This window comes from Pinus tabuliformis, chromosome 5_1, assembly GCF_031772625.1.
Source record: "Pinus tabuliformis cultivar Carrire ecotype Pingquan chromosome 5_1, CPIR1, whole genome shotgun sequence".
NCBI lineage: Eukaryota > Viridiplantae > Streptophyta > Pinopsida > Pinales > Pinaceae > Pinus > Pinus tabuliformis.
The window spans coordinates 212365719-212387569 of NC_142305.1; the positions used below are offsets into that span (position 1 = coordinate 212365719).

The window sequence follows — 21851 nt, forward strand, 5'->3', positions numbered from 1 at the left end:
AAAATATTGAATTACAAAAAGCAAAAAAACTAATATTCTCATAAACTATTTCTAATCTCATAGACGTTAAAATTTCATTCATTCATAACTTTTTATATTACCCCCATTAAAAAAAATAAACAGAAGTTTACCCCAATTCTCTTGGCAAGCACTCCATGTATTTTAAAAAACGGTAAACCCCTATAACCCATAAATCTCTTAAAAATGGCAAACCCAAAGAACCCATTAATGTGCGCTCTATTTGGTGATATGAAAGCATGGATTTCAACTCCGAAATCGAAGAAGCTCCACATACGCTATGCTCCTAAGGTATTAGATATACGTTTAAATGGCAAACCCAAAGAACCCATTAATGTGCGGAAGCGCCTAACCAGCCATACATAGAGTATTCAATGCGTCGAGAGATGCACGGGAGATAGCCCCCTAACACGCGAATTCGGAAACTGGCCACTAAATAAAAAAGGGCAATTCGCTGTTAGCGGGCTATGTGCCGTGCATCTCCCGGCGCATTGAATACCCTATGTATGGCTGGTTAGACGCTGCCTTAATGTGCGCTCTATTTGGTGATATGAAAGCATGGATTTCAACTCCGAAATCGAAGAAGCTCCACATACGCTATGCTCCTAAGGTATTAGATATACGTTTAAAAGAAATCTTTGGAAAGGAAAAGGGAGGGAACCCATCTCAGTTCTGTGATATTTGCAGTTGTTCGAGGCAAGGCCCCCGAAGCCCACACAAAGAATGGATCGAGAGGTGGAGAAACTGCGGGGAGTAGTGAGGGACTGCATGAGCAAACATTTATATTCGTCAGCAATTTTTTTCGCAGACAAGGTGGTCGATTTCACACAGGCGCCCACAGACTTGTACATGCTGGCGCAGGCACTCTTCCTTGGCAAACATTACCGAAGAGCCCTCCATGTTCTATGCAATTCCAAGATCATCTTCAAAGACCTCCGCTTTCGATACCTCGCAGCTAAATGCCTCGTAAGAATTCCTCATTTCCCATTTCTATCTGATTTAGTCCCGTATGCTGGTTGTACGAAACCCATGTTTTCGTGAGTCTGTATATAGACACTGAATATGCGCTGGCATACCCACGTATCTCTCTTTGCAGCAATGAATGAATGAATGAATTGAAAGCATTGTTTTCTATATTCGAATTACTGTGCATTTTCTTTTACATGTGTATGTCTAAAGATCGCCAACTGGGAAGAGTTATAGACGGAAAATTTCCAATAAAGAGTATAATGTTCAACGAAATCCCTAAAACTGGTGCAAATGCAATCAAAAGGATCGTGGCCAGAAAAGCGCACTCGAGGATATTGATTATTAGCTTTCCTGCCTTATGGTATTTTCCTGTTGTCAACAGTTGCTGCAGAGTATTGTAAATGGGCATGGACTGATCCGCCATGACAACGTGGGTGACTAGTATTTGTGGCATATCAGTTCATCTACCAAGGTTCAGTTTTGGTGGAGGCATGAATGAGTGAATGATGCCAGATGTAAGTCTTGGTTACTTTTGACAAAATAGTATCCCCGTGGCTAGAGCTTAGTAAATCGAAAACTAGAAGTTCAAATAGTTTGACCACAATATGTTTATTGTAAAATGTCAACAATAATATGCTTAGTATAAGCTCAACAACAAGTGCTTTTAAATCTGGATAGGGAGAATAACACCTCCTAGTCACCCAGACTAGACCAAATTGCTTATTAAAAACTCAAACAAAATTCAACATGTAACATTGAACCTGGATAGGAAAAACAACACCTCCCAATCACCCAGGCTAGACACAATTGACTTTGGCATTTGGCCTAATTGTAGTGTTTCTTATGAATTTAAAAGAATCACTCTCAAATAATAAATCAAACAAATTATGAACAGAATATTGTCGTGGTAAGTGTTATTTTTGACCTCATTTCTATTACATGCCTCACATATCTAAATTTGAATTTGAATCGAACTTCATTGTTGCCAAACTCGAATTCAAACCCGAACCATGTGACATTGCCCTTGACATCTTTAGCTCCATCGCAAGATCTTCCTATGCCCACTCATTCTTTCTTGGCAGGCTGTTTAGTATTTCGTATCGTGCCACATTCTTTTATACGCGTGTCACAACAGCACTACAATTTGTTTGTTTGTTTCTTTATATTATTTTCAATATTTTCTACGACCTGCACTTGCACTCCCACATTGGATTCATACTTATTGTACTCTTCTTCAGCCCAATTGACCTACTTTTGTGGTCATTTTTTGGACATTAATAAAATTATCTTATCTCATCATTATCTTATTTGATCTATTATGCATGTATATCCCAATCTGGTTGGCAACTTTTAGTCATTGGTGGACATGAACACAATTTCTTTCCATGTTTTCCTATTAGCTAGTTAGCTATATTTTTTTAACGATAACAGGTAATTTTTATTAGAAAGAGGCCTTGGCCAAGCCTAATGGCATTGTAATACAAATATATAAATTATGGGTTGCAACTTGTTACCTCTCAAACTATTAGGGGTCTTGGGAGGGGATCCTATAGAGCAACTATTAGGTCAAGGGGCAACAATGGAGTGATAGCCCATTGTCACCTTAGCTCAGGTTCTCTGCTCTTTATGGACTTTCACTGATGGGAGGAGAACTGATATAGAAAAAACCACTATGATGAATATGTCAATAGAAAGGTGAAAGGTGATTCTTAAGGCCTATTCACAAGAGAGGCTCAAATCTATAGCTTTCTTGCTTGAAAAGCAAGGTGATAAGCTCTCTAGGAAGGGCTAAGAGGGCTTTTGAGGTTAGGGTTTGAGAATATGTCCTATCAAGGAAGCCCCTAGACTCAAAAAAACCTTATGAATGCTTGGCTTCCAAGTGATCTTTGTGAAATTGGAGTCAACAAGTTGCAGGACCACAAAGGGCCAAGTGGACCCAAAATTATGTCAAGGTGTTAATTTTAGGTAACAATGGTATGTTCTATGCTTTAGAGCAATTTTACTTCAATTTCTTTATTAGCCCAATATCGATATCCAATTTAACAATCACATTGACATGATAGTAAAATACATATAAAACATAAACATAAACAGTAGATGACAAGCCAAGACAAGAGGACATAAGATGTGGCACCAGTCAGGGACCCCAATGTGGGGAACCCTTGATCAATTCTTCTTATATTCTTCAATGGTTCAGTAGAGAGAGAGAGATAGTACAGATTACAAATTTGATAATCTATGGCAGCAGCAAGAGGCCCTAACCAAAAAAGTCAACGCTGGTCAAACATGTCATAATTCTTCCTCCAAATAGCTCGGTCAAACCCAATCAACTTTGGCCTCCAACAGCAAGCCCAATCAACCCAAAACAGTCCGAAAAAGTCTAGTCAAAAATTGGTCAATGAAAGTCAAACTATAGTCAGCCCTAGGGCAGTCAACGCTGGTCAAATGAGAGGTCAGATTGCTTCGATTTTAGTGCCTAGATTTGTGGCTTGCTAGGACAGAGATGTCTCACCCAAACTGCAGTCAAAACATGTCAACGCCAGAGGTCAACATAGTCAAACAACAATCCTACAACTCAGTCAACGCTGTTAACAAAATCCGTCCTTCCTTCACTTGTGTGAGAGATAGCTGCCCAAATTTGCGTACCCAATCACAAGAGGAGAGAGAGAGATGATGAGATGAGATGATGATGAAATGACTTGAGGTCTCCTCCTTTTATATGCAACGTTGAGGATGAGTTGGGGGTTTGAATGCTTGTTTTGCTTGTTGGCCGACCTTGACAATTTGTCCATAATATAAATAAATTCATATCTTCATTTGTACATGTCGGAATCAGATGATCTTTAGATCAATCCTACTCTCGGAGAGAGGAATCCAAGAAAAATATCAACTGTCATAAATAAGATGATCCATGTGGAGTTTGGCCCTAGTTGCCAATTTTAACACAAGGATATGGAGTTGATCAACCAATAGTGTACTTGACCTAATTAGGGAAGGGAAGAGGATCAAAGAAAAAATATTTTTTTGATGATTTAATGCTATGATCCCAATGAGATCTCTAGCCAATGGGAAACCAAGGGCAAGAATCGAACTTCGAGCTAGGGCTTGAAATATCTCAAGATCCAACCGTCGGAATTTCATGAAATTTGGAAGGCCTCTAGAGGACACACCAACGCAATTGTGGGCAAGAGATCAAATTCTTTTGATGGCTGGAATGTGAGATAAGTGATGCCCGAGGAAATCTATGGAAGCTAGGCCTAGAAAAAGAGAGGAAGGTGAGAAATTCTCTTTGAAATTGATCACCTATGGAAGGATTAGTTCCTTATCCTTTTGGGAAGATGGAGCCAAGATGAAATTTATGATTTAGAGGAACTATACCCAATCAAGGAGCCTTCTAGATAACTTCACATGGCAATTAGGGCATGAGAGCAGTTGCTAGAAGAATTTATACTTCAATTTGCAATAATTGATGACTTATCAAGATGTGTTCAATAGAAAGAATCTATAGGAACATTCACCCTTTCACACATGACACATGAGATGATGTAGCGCTACAAAAGATTAATTTTCCACAATTTCGCATAAGAAAAGTAGTAAATTTCAGACCTAGTATAGTGAAAATCCCAACAACATTCATGTATTAAAGCAAATAACAAGAATAGACATGAAAAGTTCACTTACATGTACAAAAGAGTATATCCAATCACCAAATTATCCCAATAATGAAGCTCCAAGACGAGAGAGATCCCAACATCAAAAATCATCCATAATATCCAAATTCATCCTCCAAAGAGGAATGCAAAATTCTCTATAGAGCTACTAAGACCCAAATCCAAGTGATGATGATGAAAATTAATCACCTCACTTGTATTTATACAATCTCTAATGAGTTCGAATTGCCTAATTAAGCCCCAAATAATACAATAATGTGCAATAATAACATCCCTTGGTGACAAGCCCACCAAGATAGCTCAATAATAGAATGAATAACCTCTCAAGAGGGCAAAATAATGAACATGATGAGTTGTTGGGCCATTGAAGAGGCTTAATGGAGTCCAAATGTGCCAAAATGATAAAAGAGGCTCCAAAACATAGTGGACAAAGGGGTGGCCCCTTGTTCTCCAAGTGTGTCACATGTGGTGCTCCCAAGTGGGTGTGGGGGCACAATGACATCCTCATGGTTCTCCAAGTGAGTAGATAATGCCTATAAACCATCTGCGAGGGCTAGTATGATGATATAAGCTCCAACACATCAATCATATGGACCCTGGATCAACTGCCAAGCGTGTGGTGCAAGTGTGGAGCCGATTGGGGATGGTGAACTAGGTGCATCGTCCTCATCCAATAGGTGGATCACGAGCAATCTCTGAAGGGCACAGGGGATCCGTGGAGTACTGTCTGCTATGGTGGAGATCCACGACTCTCTACGCTCACCCTACAAGTGCCAATGTGGCCCTCTGGAGGGCTTGGACCCCGTATAGGGAGACCAAACCCCAAATGGAGACCCATATGCAATCCTGCATAAGATCCAATGCATCCCCTCGCTTTCCAGTACAACAAATCATTAGGGTAATCAAGTAAAAGAGCCTGCAAATCATGGAAAACAAGTGGGCACTTCATAATGGCATGCCCTTCCATAATGGGCTTTGGCATGTGCAGGTGTCTCCAAGCTCAAAAGGAGGTTAACCAAGGACCCTATTAGGTGGTTTCTTCTCCTAAAGGGGGTGATATGTCCATGGTACATCCTTTAAATGGTGGGTGGCATATGGTATAGTGATGAAATGAAATGGGGCATGAAGGGGAAGCTCTGGGCCACATGTGATGGTACAAGGGTAGCTAAGATTAGGGAAGCCCACACTTGGGTATATGATTGAAGGAGGGAGCAATTGTGGTACGAGTTACCCTGACCTTTATTTTTCCACTCTTCTTTATATGCCTTTTGCTTTTTATTGATTTTTCTTTTATTAACTGCTTGGGGCTCAAGGGAATGAGAGCATGATGTATAATGTGTAGTAATGGGTACCCCCTTAAGGTGGGTCAATTTATTGCCCACCAGGGGTTGGGACAATCATGGGTTCCTTAATGATGGAGGGGGCTCATTTAGGGCCCATAGGAACTAGGGTGATAGCCATATAAAGGGGTAGATTTCATGTTTCAGCTTTTGCTTACGTGCTAAATGTATGTCTCAACCATCTTTTGCGTTTTGTGGTACAGATTCTTGTTGAGAGTGACCAAATATGCTTTTTCTTTTCTTTTTAGCCGCATCAACCTCTGGGGCATCGTTTCAGGCCCGACTCAAGGTGTGGGCAAGGGGAGGGGGTGGCTGACCCCTTGTGGACTCAGACGGGAAAAGTAATGAATAAGGCTGTAATGAGCGAAAAGGGAGTGATATATGTGAGTCAGGGAGCGGGACCATGCAACCAAAATCAGGGTTTCCCATGTAATACCATCCCTAAAGCCTAAAGGCCAATAAAAGAGATCTCATAGGACTAGAATCTAAGGTTAACCACCCAAAGGGACATAGGAGACAAGAGCACAAACCTAGTCCACTCTTTTTGCTGAATCCCCCCAATAATCCATGCCCAAAAGTGTCCACGATAAGTAAACAAAAATACTCAATTACCAAATGATAAACCATAACTTTGGGTTTGGAATTCGGGAGGCCCACCTTCAAACATAAGATCATGACAAATGGGCGAGGGACCACATGGCTGGCTCAGGTGGCGGAGAAAACGGCATATCGAGCTATCTGGTGGTTGCAAGGGGCTGCTGGCTGCCAGCTGAGGACTATCTTGGAGAAATTTTTTCTCCGAGGGATATCACCCACAAAGTGGTGGGTAACACAGCCTACAGAAAAGACCTTTTGGTTTGATTCCAATAATATTTCTATTTTGTCTATCTCAAGAAGGTAGATATGACAATGGCAAGTATAGTGCCTTAACAAAACTAGTGGATTTTGCAATACATTCTAAATGGACCGGAGTCTGGAAGATTAAAATGCCAGCCAATAGAGTGCCCCTTCTTGAACCTGGGTTTTTTCAGCTGGCTTTTCTGTGCTTCTCTTCATGCCTTAGTATGTTGCTAAGCTTGTTGTTGAAATATTTGCCTCCTACATGTGCTCCTTCTTGACCTCCCGGAGCTCAATCTGTATGCCTGCTAGTGTGGGAGTGGTGGTCAGAGTTATGTTCATGGGATTACCCAAAGACCTTTCAACACAATCCACCCTAGTGGTTGTCATATCCAGATGTTTCCCATATCTTGCGTTGTTTGGAGTTGCACTGTCATCTCTGCAGAATGCTGTGCTTGCTTCTGCCTGCAAGTTCTGTTCCCAACATGCATGTCAGGCAATACACTTCAAAGCTTCCTTGGTTAGCTTGTGTTGGGTATTAGTGAGCCCCTTTTCAAACACTTTCATCTGCTGCTGGAGCTCAACCAATTTGCACTTGACACTATGCCTGTTTCTGCATTGGGCCATTGCAACTGCTGGCGTAAGTAATGACCACGAGGGTTGGTAGCACAATCCCAAAGCTTTCCTTTCCTCTAAGTCCCGCCTTTCAATTTCAAAAGAGCCCTGAGACAAGGTGAATGGAACCAGAGAACAGGGATACCAAATGAAACAGACTCTCCTACACACTGTTGACTCTTGAGAGCGCTCTTACCATTGTTCTTATTATTACATCCCCCATCGACTCATTACGAAAGAATGGGGACATGTAAGGTGGTTTAAAATTTAAATGCCCTTTCCTCTTGTCCCTTCAATCATGTCCATCACCACCTAAAGTCACTCAATGTTTGAATCACTGTTGATAATATCGGCGATATTCGAAAATATCGCGATATTTTCGGCAAAACGATATATCGCCGAGAAAATATCGGCCATGTGTGTGTGTGTGTGTTTTTTAATTGTTATATCTGCTTGCCGATATTTGCTGATATTTTCGCCGATATTGCCGAGAAGATGTTTTCTAGACCCTCGCCGATATCGATATTTTCAACACTGTTTTGAATAATTCAAGGGATGGGTGCAAGAATTAGAGTGTCGCACACACCTCCCCTACCCCCATCCTTAGCATTCCTTCATTCAATTGCATTTGCAAGATTGGCTAGGTGGTTTGCATTTCTGTTGTGGGATTTTAGCACCGGATAGAACAAGAAGGAATCAAATTGCATAGCCAAATCCAGAGCTTGCTGGATTGTCCTCTTTAGCCCAACAGATTTGGGAGTTGAAAGTTTGAGGAGGGACCACACTATGATTATTGAATCTCCAACAACTTTGATCTGTTAAAACTTGTGTGCCTCTGCTCTTAGCAAATCTTGGAATATAGCCCATGCTTCTTCTTCATTATTTGTGGCAACTCCGAGTCCCCAAGCATAGTAAATTTTTTAGTTTCCTCTAGAATCAATGAGGATCCCCCCTACCTCCCACTCCTAGTTAGTTAGCTATTTTTATAAATGTCTTTCAAGTACATTTATGGATCCTGCAGTGGATTCTTATTGGAAATGCATTGAAACAAAGATTTTGTGCTGAATTATAATTGAATTCCTGAATATGTGGCTTCTCTCCCAGGATTTATTGTGGTTCTCAAAATGTCAACTTCACTAGTCAAATTTGACCTCTAAATTTACTTGCAATGTTCAAATTTTCCAAAAGGAGCATTCCTTTTCTTATTTTTTTCTTGGAATGTCTTGCATCTGCCTCTTGCAACTGTAGGCAAAACTGCCAGCGCTTTTCTCATTGTGTAGAAAGGATTTATAAATGGATGTGTACAAGTCATTTTCAGTTTGCTTAGTGCTATATTTAATCAATTCCATTCTAGATTAAAAGATGACATTGATGTTAGGACAATTGCTGAATAGAAGTACAGCCTGAAAAATGATTAAAATAATTATTTTTAATGTTTTCTGAATACTAAAATCAGATTGATGTTGTTGCTAGGAGGAAATGAAAGAATGGCAACAATGCTTGGAGATGCTTGGGGATGCCAAGGTTGGAGAGGATGGAAGTATTGAAGGACCCGAAGATCAAAATATGGAAAAGGATGCTGAGGATCAAGAAATCAATGTAAGCCATACTTTCATAATTTACAATAACATTGTGTTTCTTCTGGGAACTTTTTTATGGTATTATGGATTAATGTACAGTTAAGTATATCCAAATTCTCACTATATTTCTGTAAAGCTTTAGGCCATTTTTAGGGAGGGATTTTTGACAGGAACTTATTGTGATGGTGTCTTATTGTTAAATTGGCAACTAGGGCCAAACTCCATGTGGGTCATCTTATTTATGGCAGCAGATATTTTTCTTGGATCCCTTTCATCGAGAGGTGTAGGATTGATCTAAAGATCACCTGATTCTGATAAGTATTCATGGAGTTATGAATTTATTTGTGTTATAAGACAATTCGTCAAGGTCGGCCAGCAACCAAATAAACCCCACATGTGCTCAACATTTTAGTATAAAAGGAGATGACTTGAGAGTCATTTCACACACACACTTCTATCTTGATTTCTCGCCACTTGTCTTGGGTTTTAGTGGAAGAGAAATCTAGGAGTGGAAGCCCTAGATGTTGGAGGAAAAGAGGCTGCCCTAGCCGCATCTAAGAAGGTAGCCCTAACACTATCAAAGAAGGAGCCCTAACCTATATGCTGGTCAATAAATAGCCCTATACACTGATCCATACATAGACCTAGTCAAGGAAGATAATAGCATGCCCTAGCCGCAGCATTAGAAGGCTGCCCTAGACAACATGGAAGGGCTGTATGGACAACATATCTCTGAGGTAAGTTTAAGGGCTAAACGCAGTTGGTTTAAGGCCTGTTTCAGGGTGAAGGAGGGCCGAGTTCCCTTGCTAGAAGAGCCGCAGTCATAGGACTGATTTGAGGGCAGTTTAGTGACACGTTGGAGCAGTCTTACCTTGCAAATTAGGCCGCAGACTATAGGTGAGTTTCATGATTGTTTTATGCATGATTTTGGGGCGTATATCTCTGTTTCTAGGGCCACAGTGAGGGATTGCTACAGCAGCAATTGGGAGATGAAGTTTAGGTGGCCGAGAGGACTAGAAAGGACCTCCTAACCAGGCCGTAGTCATCTCTAAGGACATTGAGGCAAAACAGGGGTATTCTCCCTATACAGTAGGCTTGTTGGTGTGCCCTAACCAGACTGTTACATGCATAGAACCCTAGGCAGAAATCAGCAGTAGCATGCAGCAGAATTGAGGGCTATTTGTGGACTTATAGATAGATGCAAGGCGACTAGTACAACAGTGCTAGTAAATAGGACAGCTGGGCTACATGGTGCTGCTAAGATGTTGGGACAACACAATGATGGGATAGTAATGATATTGTGCAACAATGTTCAATGGGACAGCAACATGATGAGACAAAACAATGATGGGACAACAATGATATTGTGCAGCAATGTTCTATGGGACAACAGCATGATGAGACATAACAATGATGGGACAACAATGACATTGTGCAACAGTGGCACAATGTGACAACAAGCATGGACAACATGGTGCAGCATGGGAAACATGGACAACATGGATAACAGTGGCATGTATGGTGCTGCAAGCACATGAGACATGCTGTATGACAACATGGTTCAACGATGACACATGGGACAACAATGCAACATAAGGTGTAGCAGTATGATGTGTACAACATGGTCATGAGGTCCAACATTATGATGATGAGTGCAACATGGTGCAGCATGGTGGGGTGCAACATGATGACGAGATGCAACACAATGATAGGTGAAGGAGTCACATTGGAGAATCAGTCGAAGCAGCATGTCTTCAACTGATTTCATGTATCATCTTCTTAGAGATGATCTATGCGCTTATCTAGATAAGTCAAAGTGTTGACTTCTGTTGTAAATGTATTATCTCTCTCTCTCTTTGCTGAACTATTGAAGAACATATAAGAAGAATTGATCAAGGGTTTCCCCACATTGGGGTTTGCCCTTGGCTAGTGCCACATCTTGTGTCCTCTTGTCTTGGCTTGTCTTCCGTGATTTATGTTTATGTTCTATCTGCAGTTTACTTTAATGCTGATGTGATTGCTAATCTGGAAAAGATATTGAGCTAACTGTGAAAATTGAAATAAATTGCTCTAAGCATAGAATATACCGAAACTTAACACTTATCCTATTGTCTTGTAAGTTGGTTTCTGTGAGGCAATTGTAAATCTGTCTTGCCCAAGTCTTACATGATCAAAGCTCTAATCATTTATTGATAAGATTCATATTTGTGTTTGCATTTTCTGCAAGACAATTGTAGGATTGTTTAAATTTTGTGAGGCAATTGCTTTCTCCTGTGGTCCTCGTGTTTCCTTGAATCTCTTGTTTGAGATTCACAATTGTTAGCAGAGATTCAAACATAACCACCAACCAAAATTCTGCAGTGAAGAAAGAGATAAACGACACTAGGGCAGCCAAGAGAGGTGCAATGGAGAGAGAAATAAGCCTTAGCACAAGCGCGCACCAGAGAGAGAACTAATCCAAGCACAAGATAGGTCAATCCAAGAAAAGGGACTGTGATGCTTTATGGTTCCCTTATGCTAAATCACACTTATATGAAATGAATGATCATAATGTGCGAATATACAAATAAAATTTGTTTATTGATACACAATTAACAAGGCAGGGTGCTTTCCCCGAGGATGGATTATGGAGTTGTATTGAGTTGGCTAGGTTGGTCATAGCCAATTCTACAATTATAATATAAAATTGCACATATTATCAACCATTGTTGCGTGTGAAGATTATGTGAAAATTATATCGCAGTTATGGTTATTAATCTTCTAACTTTGCAAATTATTTGTCTTTTGGAAATTAATTCGCGACAAACATTGAATAAATTCACAATTGCAATTTCACAAATAAATAATCACATGCATTGAGAAAATAGCATACACAAAAAATTTGAAACCGATATTTTTGGACAAATTGTCCCTGGAAAAACCTCAAAGGGAAAAGTAGCTCTACAGGTGAGGGTTTTATTATTTCTTCAACAAATCGAGGATTACATCAACTGCTTGCTTGACATTGGCAAAGCTCCGACAAAAAATTCTCTCCACTTCCATTGACCAAATCGATATGGGAAATCAAGTGTTTCCCTCTACAAACAAACTTAGCCTCTTCTCAGCAATTTTCACTTTCTCTTGCACTCGCACTGGCTATCTAGAAAATACAAGCTAGCCTCCAAAAACTCCCACTCTCTGGAAATCAGTCTTGTGAGTAAATACTGCCTCCAACAACTCTATAAACCAACTTGCACTGCCTCTAGGGAACTGTTTCGACAATTGGCAACTGAAACAAGCCTTTGGCAATTCACACTGTGTAAATTGGCTACTCGCACTGCTTGTTTCAACCTTCCTTCTGCAGAATAATTCGATCTCTTCCTTGCTCTCAGAAAACTGGAATTACCATGAATAATTTCTTCGAAAATTCTCTCCTCAATCTGTCCTGTTGAAAACTCTGTTGCTGGTGTCTCCCACACTATTATTAGTTTTTGATGGATATGGTAGCATTAGACAGGTGTTCTAGTCTCAGATGATGCTAAGAGGCTAAGAAACACTAGATCTCCAAAACCCATAAAAGGTTTCGCGAGATAATCTTGGGAAACACCTTAATTAAATTAATTTGCCATAATTAAAATATTTCCTAAGTCTAACTTAGGAAAAGTGGTAAATTAAAGTTAATTAATTAAGGATGTTCGAGATTGCTCTAAAGGCTTCTATTGATGAAGTCTAATTAATCTTAGTATTCGACGGAGATTAAATCGTAGCCGTTGAGACTCCAACAAGAGATTATAAGAGCAGGTCAAAGGGCATGGAGATAACATCAGTGTGATCATTGTGAGCAAGGTAGATTGAACTACCCAGTTTGCAGTTTTCAGTGAGGGGGCATATCCATTCCATGTCCATATTGAGATCAAGATCCCATAGCGAGGGTAGGGAAGGCATTCAAGCAAGCAAGAGCAAGGGAAAAGGATCTTACTTGTTGAAGCTTAAAGAGCATTAGAGAGAGGAAGCGATAGAGATTTGGGAGCAGAGATTCAAAGATCTTCCTTGGTTTTCCAGTGTCAGGAGGTAGGAAAAGAAGAGGCTGAATTATCTATAGAAGAGGCTGATTTGAGCAGTGTAAGTTATCTAGTCTAGTAGTGCGAGTTGCCGGAAGAGGGTTTGTTCAGTTGCTGGAGACCAGATCAGTGTCTGGAAGGTAGAGCGAATTCATTTTAGAGGCATAGGGACATTCTCCTTGTGTCTTCACAACCTTGGTTGGAGAATGGTTTGATATTCTCCCTGTGTCATTATGACCTTGGATGGAGAATTATTTGACAAACTAGATAGCATCATGGATTAACATTCTTCCTATGTTATGTACTTTGACCTAATAAGGGAGGTTATCCTTGTGTCAAGTACATATGCCTGATTAGGAAGGATGGTTTGGTGGACTGACATTCTCCCTGTGTCAAATACTTTGACCTGATTAGGGAGAATGGTCCGGAAAGGACATATTCCGTGTGTTAGTTGACCACTGGATGGAGTATGGTCCTAGAGGCTGTAGTCTCCCAGCATCGTGCTCTAATCTCTTTCTAGAGTGAGCTTGTTTTGGCATTGTGCTCTGATCTCTTTCTAGAGTGAGCTTGTTTGTTGAGGCCTCTTGGTGGATACCAAACGATGCATATGTACCATACGTGTACTAACTGGGTTATGGTAGTGTGGTTGATGTCGGTGACGATAATGTTGATCTTAAGCTTGATCCTTCTGTTAGTTTTTGGTAGCATCAAAAGTGCTCTAGCCTTGAAAATTGGTGGAGAGGCTAAGGCACATGAGTTCTAAAGAACCCAAAAACCGTTTGGTGAAATTCCACCCAGATTGTATTTTATTAAAATAATTAGTATTTTTAATGGCGTTCCTAAGTCTAAACTTAGGAAATTAAAATATTAATGGGTATTACTCAAAATATGGGTGAGAATGATCTAGAAGGTGGATCAAGTCATGTTTTAATCTTACCCGTTGATTAGAGACTTAATCTCAGCCGTGGAAGACTCAAAAGGAAAAGTATAAAATGGATGCTTGTGGTTCATTTGGAAAACACAGAGAGATTGAGGAAATTGATTTTCTGAGGTGAGAAGTTCTCAGGAGGAAAATCAATTAGGGAGATCCTGCAGCTGAGGGGCAGAAAGAATCCGGAAAAAGGACTTTCCGGAGAACACTGAAAGAGAGGTTGAGAGAGCTTGCAGAGAGGCAGCGCAGTAGCCGAGAGAGCTGACGTAGAAAAGCTGCCTGTCACGTAGAATCTAGAATTGCCGGAATAGTCGGGAGAGCTGACGTAGAGGCAACACAGTAGCTGGGAGAGCTGATGTAGAAAAGCTGCCTGTCACGTAGAATTCATAACTGTTGGAACAACTGGAACAACCGGGAGAGACGATGCAGAGAGCAGAGAAGGTGACGCAGGGATGACGCAGAGCCAACGCAGAAATAACCGGGGTTAGCCAGTCTTGTGCCGGATCAGCCGAAATTCTGCGGGTGAAGTGAGGTAAAACTCTCTCAGATTTTTGGCCAATATTTTCTCTGTAGAGGATTGTTAGATGAGCATCCTAGATATGTATTTAGATATTTCTCCTGCATAATAGTAAACATTCAGAACTGTTGCACCGGGTTTCCCGCATTGGGTTTTTACGGGGACTATTGTGTCCAAGAATAAGTGTGTCCTATGTATCTTGTTCTTTGCTCTGTTTTCTGTTTCATGAGATCAAATATTTAATTAGTGTAGGCTGCAAAAGTAATTTGCTTCAATATTCAAAAGAATAACTTGATGAATGTAATTTAAAAATAAAGTAGGTGAACTAGATTCAGATTTGCTGCAGTAGGGGTTCCTTCGAGTCTAGGAATTTTCACATGGTATTAGAGCATTGATTTTGAAACAGGAAGAGAAAATCAAACGCTGAGCATTGAGGCCGAATGCTGCACTTGGCAGCAATTCGAATCCCCTTGAAGGGATTGCGCAGTCCTTGTTGGGAAGCAGATTTGAGGAAATATCTCTTTGAGTGAGACGACAGAGAGGTATGATTTCCAATTTGTGAGTTTGCAGAGGCAGAGGGAGTGACGCAGAGCCTCAGCGCAATACTTGAAGGGCACAGTTTCTGCCGGGTTAGGAATCCGCTGGAAAAGAACGAAGAAACGTAGAAGGGGAATTTTCTCCTCAGAGAACTTTTTGCCAGAAAGTTTGAATTTCTCACTTCCTGAGCAACTGAGCAGTGCTAAGTAATGACTAGAGGTCTCAGTTCGACTGTTGGGTGAGATGCAATCGCATGGTCTTAGAGATTAGGGCAGGTTGGAAGGTGCTTCCAACTATGTCATATGGAAGACTAGAATCTTAGTTGTTTTGGAGGAATATGATCTTGAGGCCTACATTAATAGTGCTGTAGTTGTTCCTGCTGACAACGATCAAACGAAGAAGTACAAGGCCGAGCATGGGAAGGCAAAGAGGCTCATTCTCGATGGAGTTCGAGATCATGTGGTATCACACTTGCAGGGCAAGGATACAACCTGAGAGATGTGGGAAGCCTTATCTTCTGTGTATGAAGGCTCTTCCGAATAACGGAAGATGTATTTAGAGAAGAAGTTGTAGCAGACCTTGATGCAGAAAGGAGAAGGGGTGAATCTCTATTTTCAACGTCTTCAAGACACTAGAGACCAACTTGTTGCAGTGGGGTCCACTCCTTAGCCACCCGTGATGGTGAAGATAGCCTTGAATGTAGTCTCGGATGAATGACAAGTTTACGTCCAAAGCATATTGGGCAGAGAAAAACTACCTTCATGGGAGGAGATGTGGGTGACTCTTCAATAGGAGTTAGGGACGGACCTAGTAAAGGTCAACCTCAGTGGCAACAATGGGAGTGGCACAAAGACCAAGGAGGAAGAGGAGAACACAACTCTAGCATCGAAGGGACAACAAAAACAGAAGCGGAAGAAGGACATTTTGAAGGTGAAATGTTTAAGTTGTGGCGAGATGGGCCACTATGCATCCCAATGTCCTTTGAAGAAAAATGATAAGGATGAGAAACATGATCCTAAGGCTGCTTCAGCAAAAATTGACGAGGATGAGTTTGCCATGAGTGCCCACGCATCTCCAGGAGGGAGATGGGGCGATATTGAGCTGTAGTCGAGAGGACTACATGTGGGCAGGATCCTTGAGGATTCCACCTCTTGGATCAATTCCTTGCTACAGGAGCCCAAGATTCAGCAGTAGCGAGATGGACTTAGCGCCAGATGATGCAGTGGATTGTTTGGAGGACAGATGCAGTGGCTTGGACCAGAGACTGATCAGCGCAGAGCAAAGTTGGCAGCGGTGCAGTTGGCACATTGCAGGAGTCAACAACAGCGCAGAAGATTTAGAGGGTCAGAATCAACAATAGTCAGATTCCACATTCATTATATTATGTTGAACACAGTTAAGTTCAACTAATTTTGGATGTTTTTCCGTTGCTTCTCTCAGCAACTGAGTTGCAATATGGATGTAGTGTTAGCAGTGGCAGTGCTAGTAGCATGGTAGAGGCAATGTTTGAGAGGGAGTTGTAGTACAAATGTAGCAGTGGCAGTGTCATGGGCAAGAATACAATAGCAACAACAACACAATGTTGGTGGCAACAACAGTGCAGAAAGGAGGTGCTTCAGAAACAGAGCAACATGTAGGTGGACATTGTTGCTAGAGCACTTTCCTCGCTAAGAGGGAGTGTTAGTTTTTGGTAGCATCAGAAGTGCTCTAGCCTTGAAAATTGGTGGAGAGGCTAAGGCACATGAGTTCTAAAGAACCCAAAAACCGTTTGGTGAAATTCCACCTGGATTGTATTTTATTAAAATAATAATTATTTTTAATGGAGTTCCTAAGTCAAAAGTTAGGGAAATTAAAATATTAATGGGTATTAATCAAAATATGGGTGAGAATGATCTAGAAGGCAGATCAAGTCATGTTTTAATCTTAGCCATTGATTAGAGACTTAATCTCGGCCGTTGAAGACTCAACAGGAAAAGTATAAAATGGAGGCTTGGGGTTCATTTGGAAACACACACAGAGAGATTGAGGAAATCGATTTTCTGAGGTGAGAAGTTCTCAGGAGGAAAATCGATTGGGGAGATCTTGCAGCTGAGGGGCAGAGAGAATCCGGAAGGAGGACTTTCCGGAGAATACTGAAAGAGAGGCGGAGAGAGCTTGCAGAGAGGCAATGCATTAGCTGGGAGAGTTGATGCAAAAAAACTGTTTGTCACTCAGAATCCAGAACTGCCGGAACAACCGAGAGAGTTAACGTAGAGGCAGCGCAGTAGCCGGGAGAGCTGATGCAAAAAAGCTGTGTCACGCAGAATTCAGAACTGCTGAAACTGCCGGGAATTGCCAGAACTAGGGGAGAGATGATGCAGAGGGCAGAGAAGGTGACATAGGGCTGACGCAGAGCCAACACAAAATTAGCCGAGGTTAGCCAGTCTTGTGCCGGATCAACCAGAATTCTGTCGGGTGAAGTGAGGTAAAACTCACTCAGATTTTACGCCAATATTTTCTCTGTAAAAGATTGCTAGATGAGTATCCTAGATATGTATTTAGATATTTCTCCTGCATAATAATAAACCCCCAGAACTGCTGCACCGGTTTTCCTGCATTGGGTTTTTCCGATTACTATTGTGTCCAAAAATAAGTGTGTCCTATGTATCTTGTTCTTTTCTCCGTTTTCTGTTTCATGAGATCAAATATTTAATTAGTGTAGGCTCCAAAAGTAATTTGCTTCATTGTTCAGAAGAATAACTTGATGAATGTAATTTAAAAATCAAGTAGGTGAAGTAGATTCAGAATTGCTGCAGTAGGGGTTCCTTCGAGTCTAGGAATTTTCACACCTTCCTTATGGAATCTATCAACTTGAGAACTTCTTGACAGTCATTATGAATACCTCCCTAGTTAAGAGGGAGTGTTGAATTTTGTAACTATGGTCAATCTTCATAATGTAAATTTTTATCATCTATATACTTATTTTATTTTTAAGCATGTTCTTCATGCTTTGGTCAAAAGAAAAATATTGTAAAGCATGTTTGTCATGCTCATTTTCAGAAGAAGAAAATTTGAATTTTTGGCTCCAAAACAGCGAGGTCAGCTCCCTCCGAGTCAAGTCATCTCAGCCTGGGAAACCCATTTGGCAAGGAAGAAACCTATATATTGGCATTTGTCCTCCACCAATTGGCAAGCAATTTGCCCTCCTTCTATGAAAGAATTTGGGTCTGCCTGAGGCAAGCATTCTGAGGTCAAGAAGAAGATGACCCCGAGGCTAGTAAAGATGTCTTCTGAGGCAGATGTCTGTGGATAAATCTCTGTCATGAAGGGCCAAATTTCTCTGTGACAGCTCCCTGTGGAAGGACCGAATTCCTGAGGTCAATAGCACTATGTGATAGCAGCAGGACCATGGCACTCGTGGAGCAGACTTGACTAGGAGGATGGACCAAGTCAGTCTTAGTGTCTGACTTTGATGTCTCTCTCATTGACTTGATCTATAAGGAAAGGATTGCTGGGTTTTGCCCCATGTGGGTTTTCCAAGGGTAAATTCTTGTGTGGCTGTCTCTCTAGCATTTTGTTTTACTGTGGAAGTTCTCTGTGTAATTGTTTATGATGAATAATAAATGCAAGAAAGGATCAATCATAAGAAACAATTATCAGATTAGAGAACTATTGTAAAATTCAACAATTTGTATAGTTTGTATAAGAAAATGAGGATAAAAGGGAAAACACCTTTTGATTCATGTTCCATGTTTTGTTTTATTCAATAGTGCTCGAGCAAATGAAAATCATTATTGATTTTTAATTCTATGGTAGCACAAAGATGAACACCATTGGTAGCAAAGTTTGTTTCTACATCAATTTCATTATATACTTTGATGCATTGTAGCTCTAACTTTGTTGGTTTTGATTTATGCTATATATCATAAAAAGTTCTTGGCAGTGTTATCTCCCGATTTTCTGTTTTTTTCAAGTCAGTGAGTTTTTTGAGTTTTTCAGCTCCAAGTTTCTGCTTGTTGACTTTTGCCCTTTTTTCCTGATTTTGCCAATTTCCCAACTTGATGAGCTGGACTGATTTTTTTTCAATGCTGAGTTTTGCGACACTGTTTCTTAGGACATGATCCTTGAAATCACATTTTGTTTGTTTGGTATTTGTGCATTCTATAGTGGAGCATCTTTGGCTTGCTTTATAATTCTATCCATATTGTTTGTGCCTTGTGTAAAGTGGTACTTGCAAATTCCACGGTTTCCAGTTATGCTTTGAGATATATATACCATATATTGTGTTAAATCGTTTTATTGGGTTCAATCCTCTTTGCAGATTACTGCGGCGATATGTTTTTTACGAGGCAAAGCATATGATGCATTAGAAAACCGTGTTCAAGCTCTTCAATGGTAAAGAATGGGGAATCTCACATACCTCCTTTTAATTTGAATGTGCTAATTATTTTGTCAAGTTTTTCAGCTTTTAGTTTGGGTTAGTTATAAATAAGGGTTTTTATACTATCTTAAATTCCTGGCCACTCTAAGGGAACCATGACTTGCTTTATCCCTGCTGGTCATCCTTTAATGGGAAAGTCCATGGGCTTGTGGGAATTTAAATGCAAAGACTAGTGAGAAAAATGTTGACGTGAAACTGCTGTGTCATATTTGCTTTGATAATTTAATTATGAGTTATAACATTACTGTGAAGCACATAGTACTTTGGATGATTTTTTTTTTTTTTTCTTAATCTGGTGTCTATTATCTTTCCATTAATTTAATGTCTCCAACTAAATGCCAGGATTTTTCAGGGTCATTTACAAGTGCATATTAGTTAGACTAATTGTATGCCATTGATCAGCTAAAATGTTTAGAGAATGTTGTAGTTAATGTTTGCATGAGTAGCTTTTATGTTTTTACTTGCATAAACTATTGATTAGTTCTATATCTATTAAAATGGCTAATATATGTTCTCTGTCACCTAAAATTGTTCAAGAGTTTGCAATAGCAGAAAATTGAAGTTTAAAACAATTTGCTTTAAAACTATGCTAGTATTGCCGTATGGTCTTTATATTATAGGATCGAGAATGAGGCGGTCTCAACATTGTTGGGTGCTCTAGTTCGTTTTATCGCCATTGTTTGTTTGGCATAAGCATTGGGTTAATGCTGATTTTGTAATTGACACTGCCTTTGGTGGAATATCCCAAATGTTGATACTACAGGCATTTTATCTTATTTGCTAAAGCAGTGTTAACTTTTTGACCATCCAGTGGTTGAATTTTTCAATAAAGTGCCAGGCTTGAGGTTTTTGTGATCTGCACCTCTCAAATCATTCACCCTATATTTAATGTAGGTGATGCATTTGACTTTCTTAATTGGAGAACTGTTATGAACGGCCACATTTTGGTAATATTCTATGCAATGACCCGTGATACATTTCTATCAAAATGGGTGGAAAATCTTGGGTTTGTTGCCAAATGTCAAGTACCTTTGTTCAAATAAGAGATAATAGGCCTTATCCTCACTCAGGTTATTATTGGGGAATATTGCACTGTATCTTGATGAGAGATCCTATAAAATGTTTAATATGTTTTAGGCACCTAACTACAGAGTTTTGGAGATGCAATACAAATAGAGGAGAAACAATTTAAGGATAAATGTTTTGACAAATGGTATAACAGTGTGGTGGCTTCAACAGACAGGAGATGACCATACTATGTTCCTTGTTGGAAATGTAGGATGAAATAGTTGAATTTGAAATTGATCTCTACACCTTCATGAAGCCAATGAAATGAAGATGCCGATACAATGTCAGCTTAGACGAAAAGCACTAGGGTGTTCACCTACTAGGCTCATGTGTTAACAATGCCATATCCTCGTGATCAAAGGGGGCCTTCATAACCAAGCCAATTAGCATGAAGAGAAAGCAATCATCAAGGAAACCAAAGCATCATCAAGATATCCGTGACTACATCACCAATAGTAGACCGTAACATCACTAAAGTGAAAGCAAAACCCTCTAATCAAGCACATGTATCCTTGGATGTACATACCCCTAAGCCATCCAGTGCTCCATCAACCTGTAAACATGCATTTGCAATAAATTTCACTGGTGTAGTGAAAAAATTTACTAGTCTTAGATCTCTATACCTTCATGTAAAATGAGGGGTAATGCATCTCATTGCTGGAACTGCTCTTAACACTCGTATGAGTAGATCTAAGACAATTGCCAGGTGTTGCATTCTCTTTGTGTGAGTTAAGTCTCATATGAGTTACCCTACATAATGCTATGGATAGAGAGACATGGGTTAAGATTAATCTGTACGTGGAGCATCCTCAAGCTGGCTAAACTGCACCCTACACCCACCAAATATAAGACATGGCAGCAGCCTCATGCTGGTCTGGTGCCTGCATGCTGCAATAGTATGTCGTCAAATTGTTTAAACCAATACATGCAAACAGCAAAAAATAATCCACCTGGCAACATTTAAATGCTAGCCAAGAGAAGCGGAAAACAAGCTCTTAAGAGCAGATAAAGTCACAGTCATGCATGTTCAATTTAGTACATAGCAACAACCTGATCTCAACTACAGTATAATGTAGAAATTATGCTATTTACCATTTAAGCAGCTCCAAGTTTGACCTCAGAGATAGCTCTTCTCCTTCATTAATTCTGACGTCCTCACTCATGCTGCAGTTGATCCAGAACATTCTTCAAACTGTAATACTGTTGACTTTAACACAACTGCAGCATGAAATACCCTCAGACATGGCAGTGATTTGGAGTTATAGTGCTGTAGGTATTTGAAATAAAACATTCTTATTAATAGCAATT

General features: G+C 40.2%; 1 protein-coding gene across 2 annotated transcripts in view; it reads left to right on the forward strand.

Annotated features, from left to right (window-relative positions):
* Positions 1–547: 547 nt before the first annotated feature.
* The window catches only part of APC6 (anaphase promoting complex 6), a 320808-nt gene continuing 299504 nt past the window's right edge, over positions 548–21851 (forward strand). The window contains exons 1-3 of one of the 2 annotated variants that reach the window (XM_089431967.1): positions 548–984; positions 8924–9049; positions 19356–19429. In XM_089431967.1, coding sequence (XP_089288093.1) covers positions 742–984; positions 8924–9049; positions 19356–19429 — 443 coding nt within the window. In that variant the 5' untranslated portion in view covers positions 548–741. The remainder of the gene's footprint in view (positions 985–8923; positions 9050–19355; positions 19430–21851) is intronic. The other variant, XM_089431966.1, reaches the window with a different exon arrangement.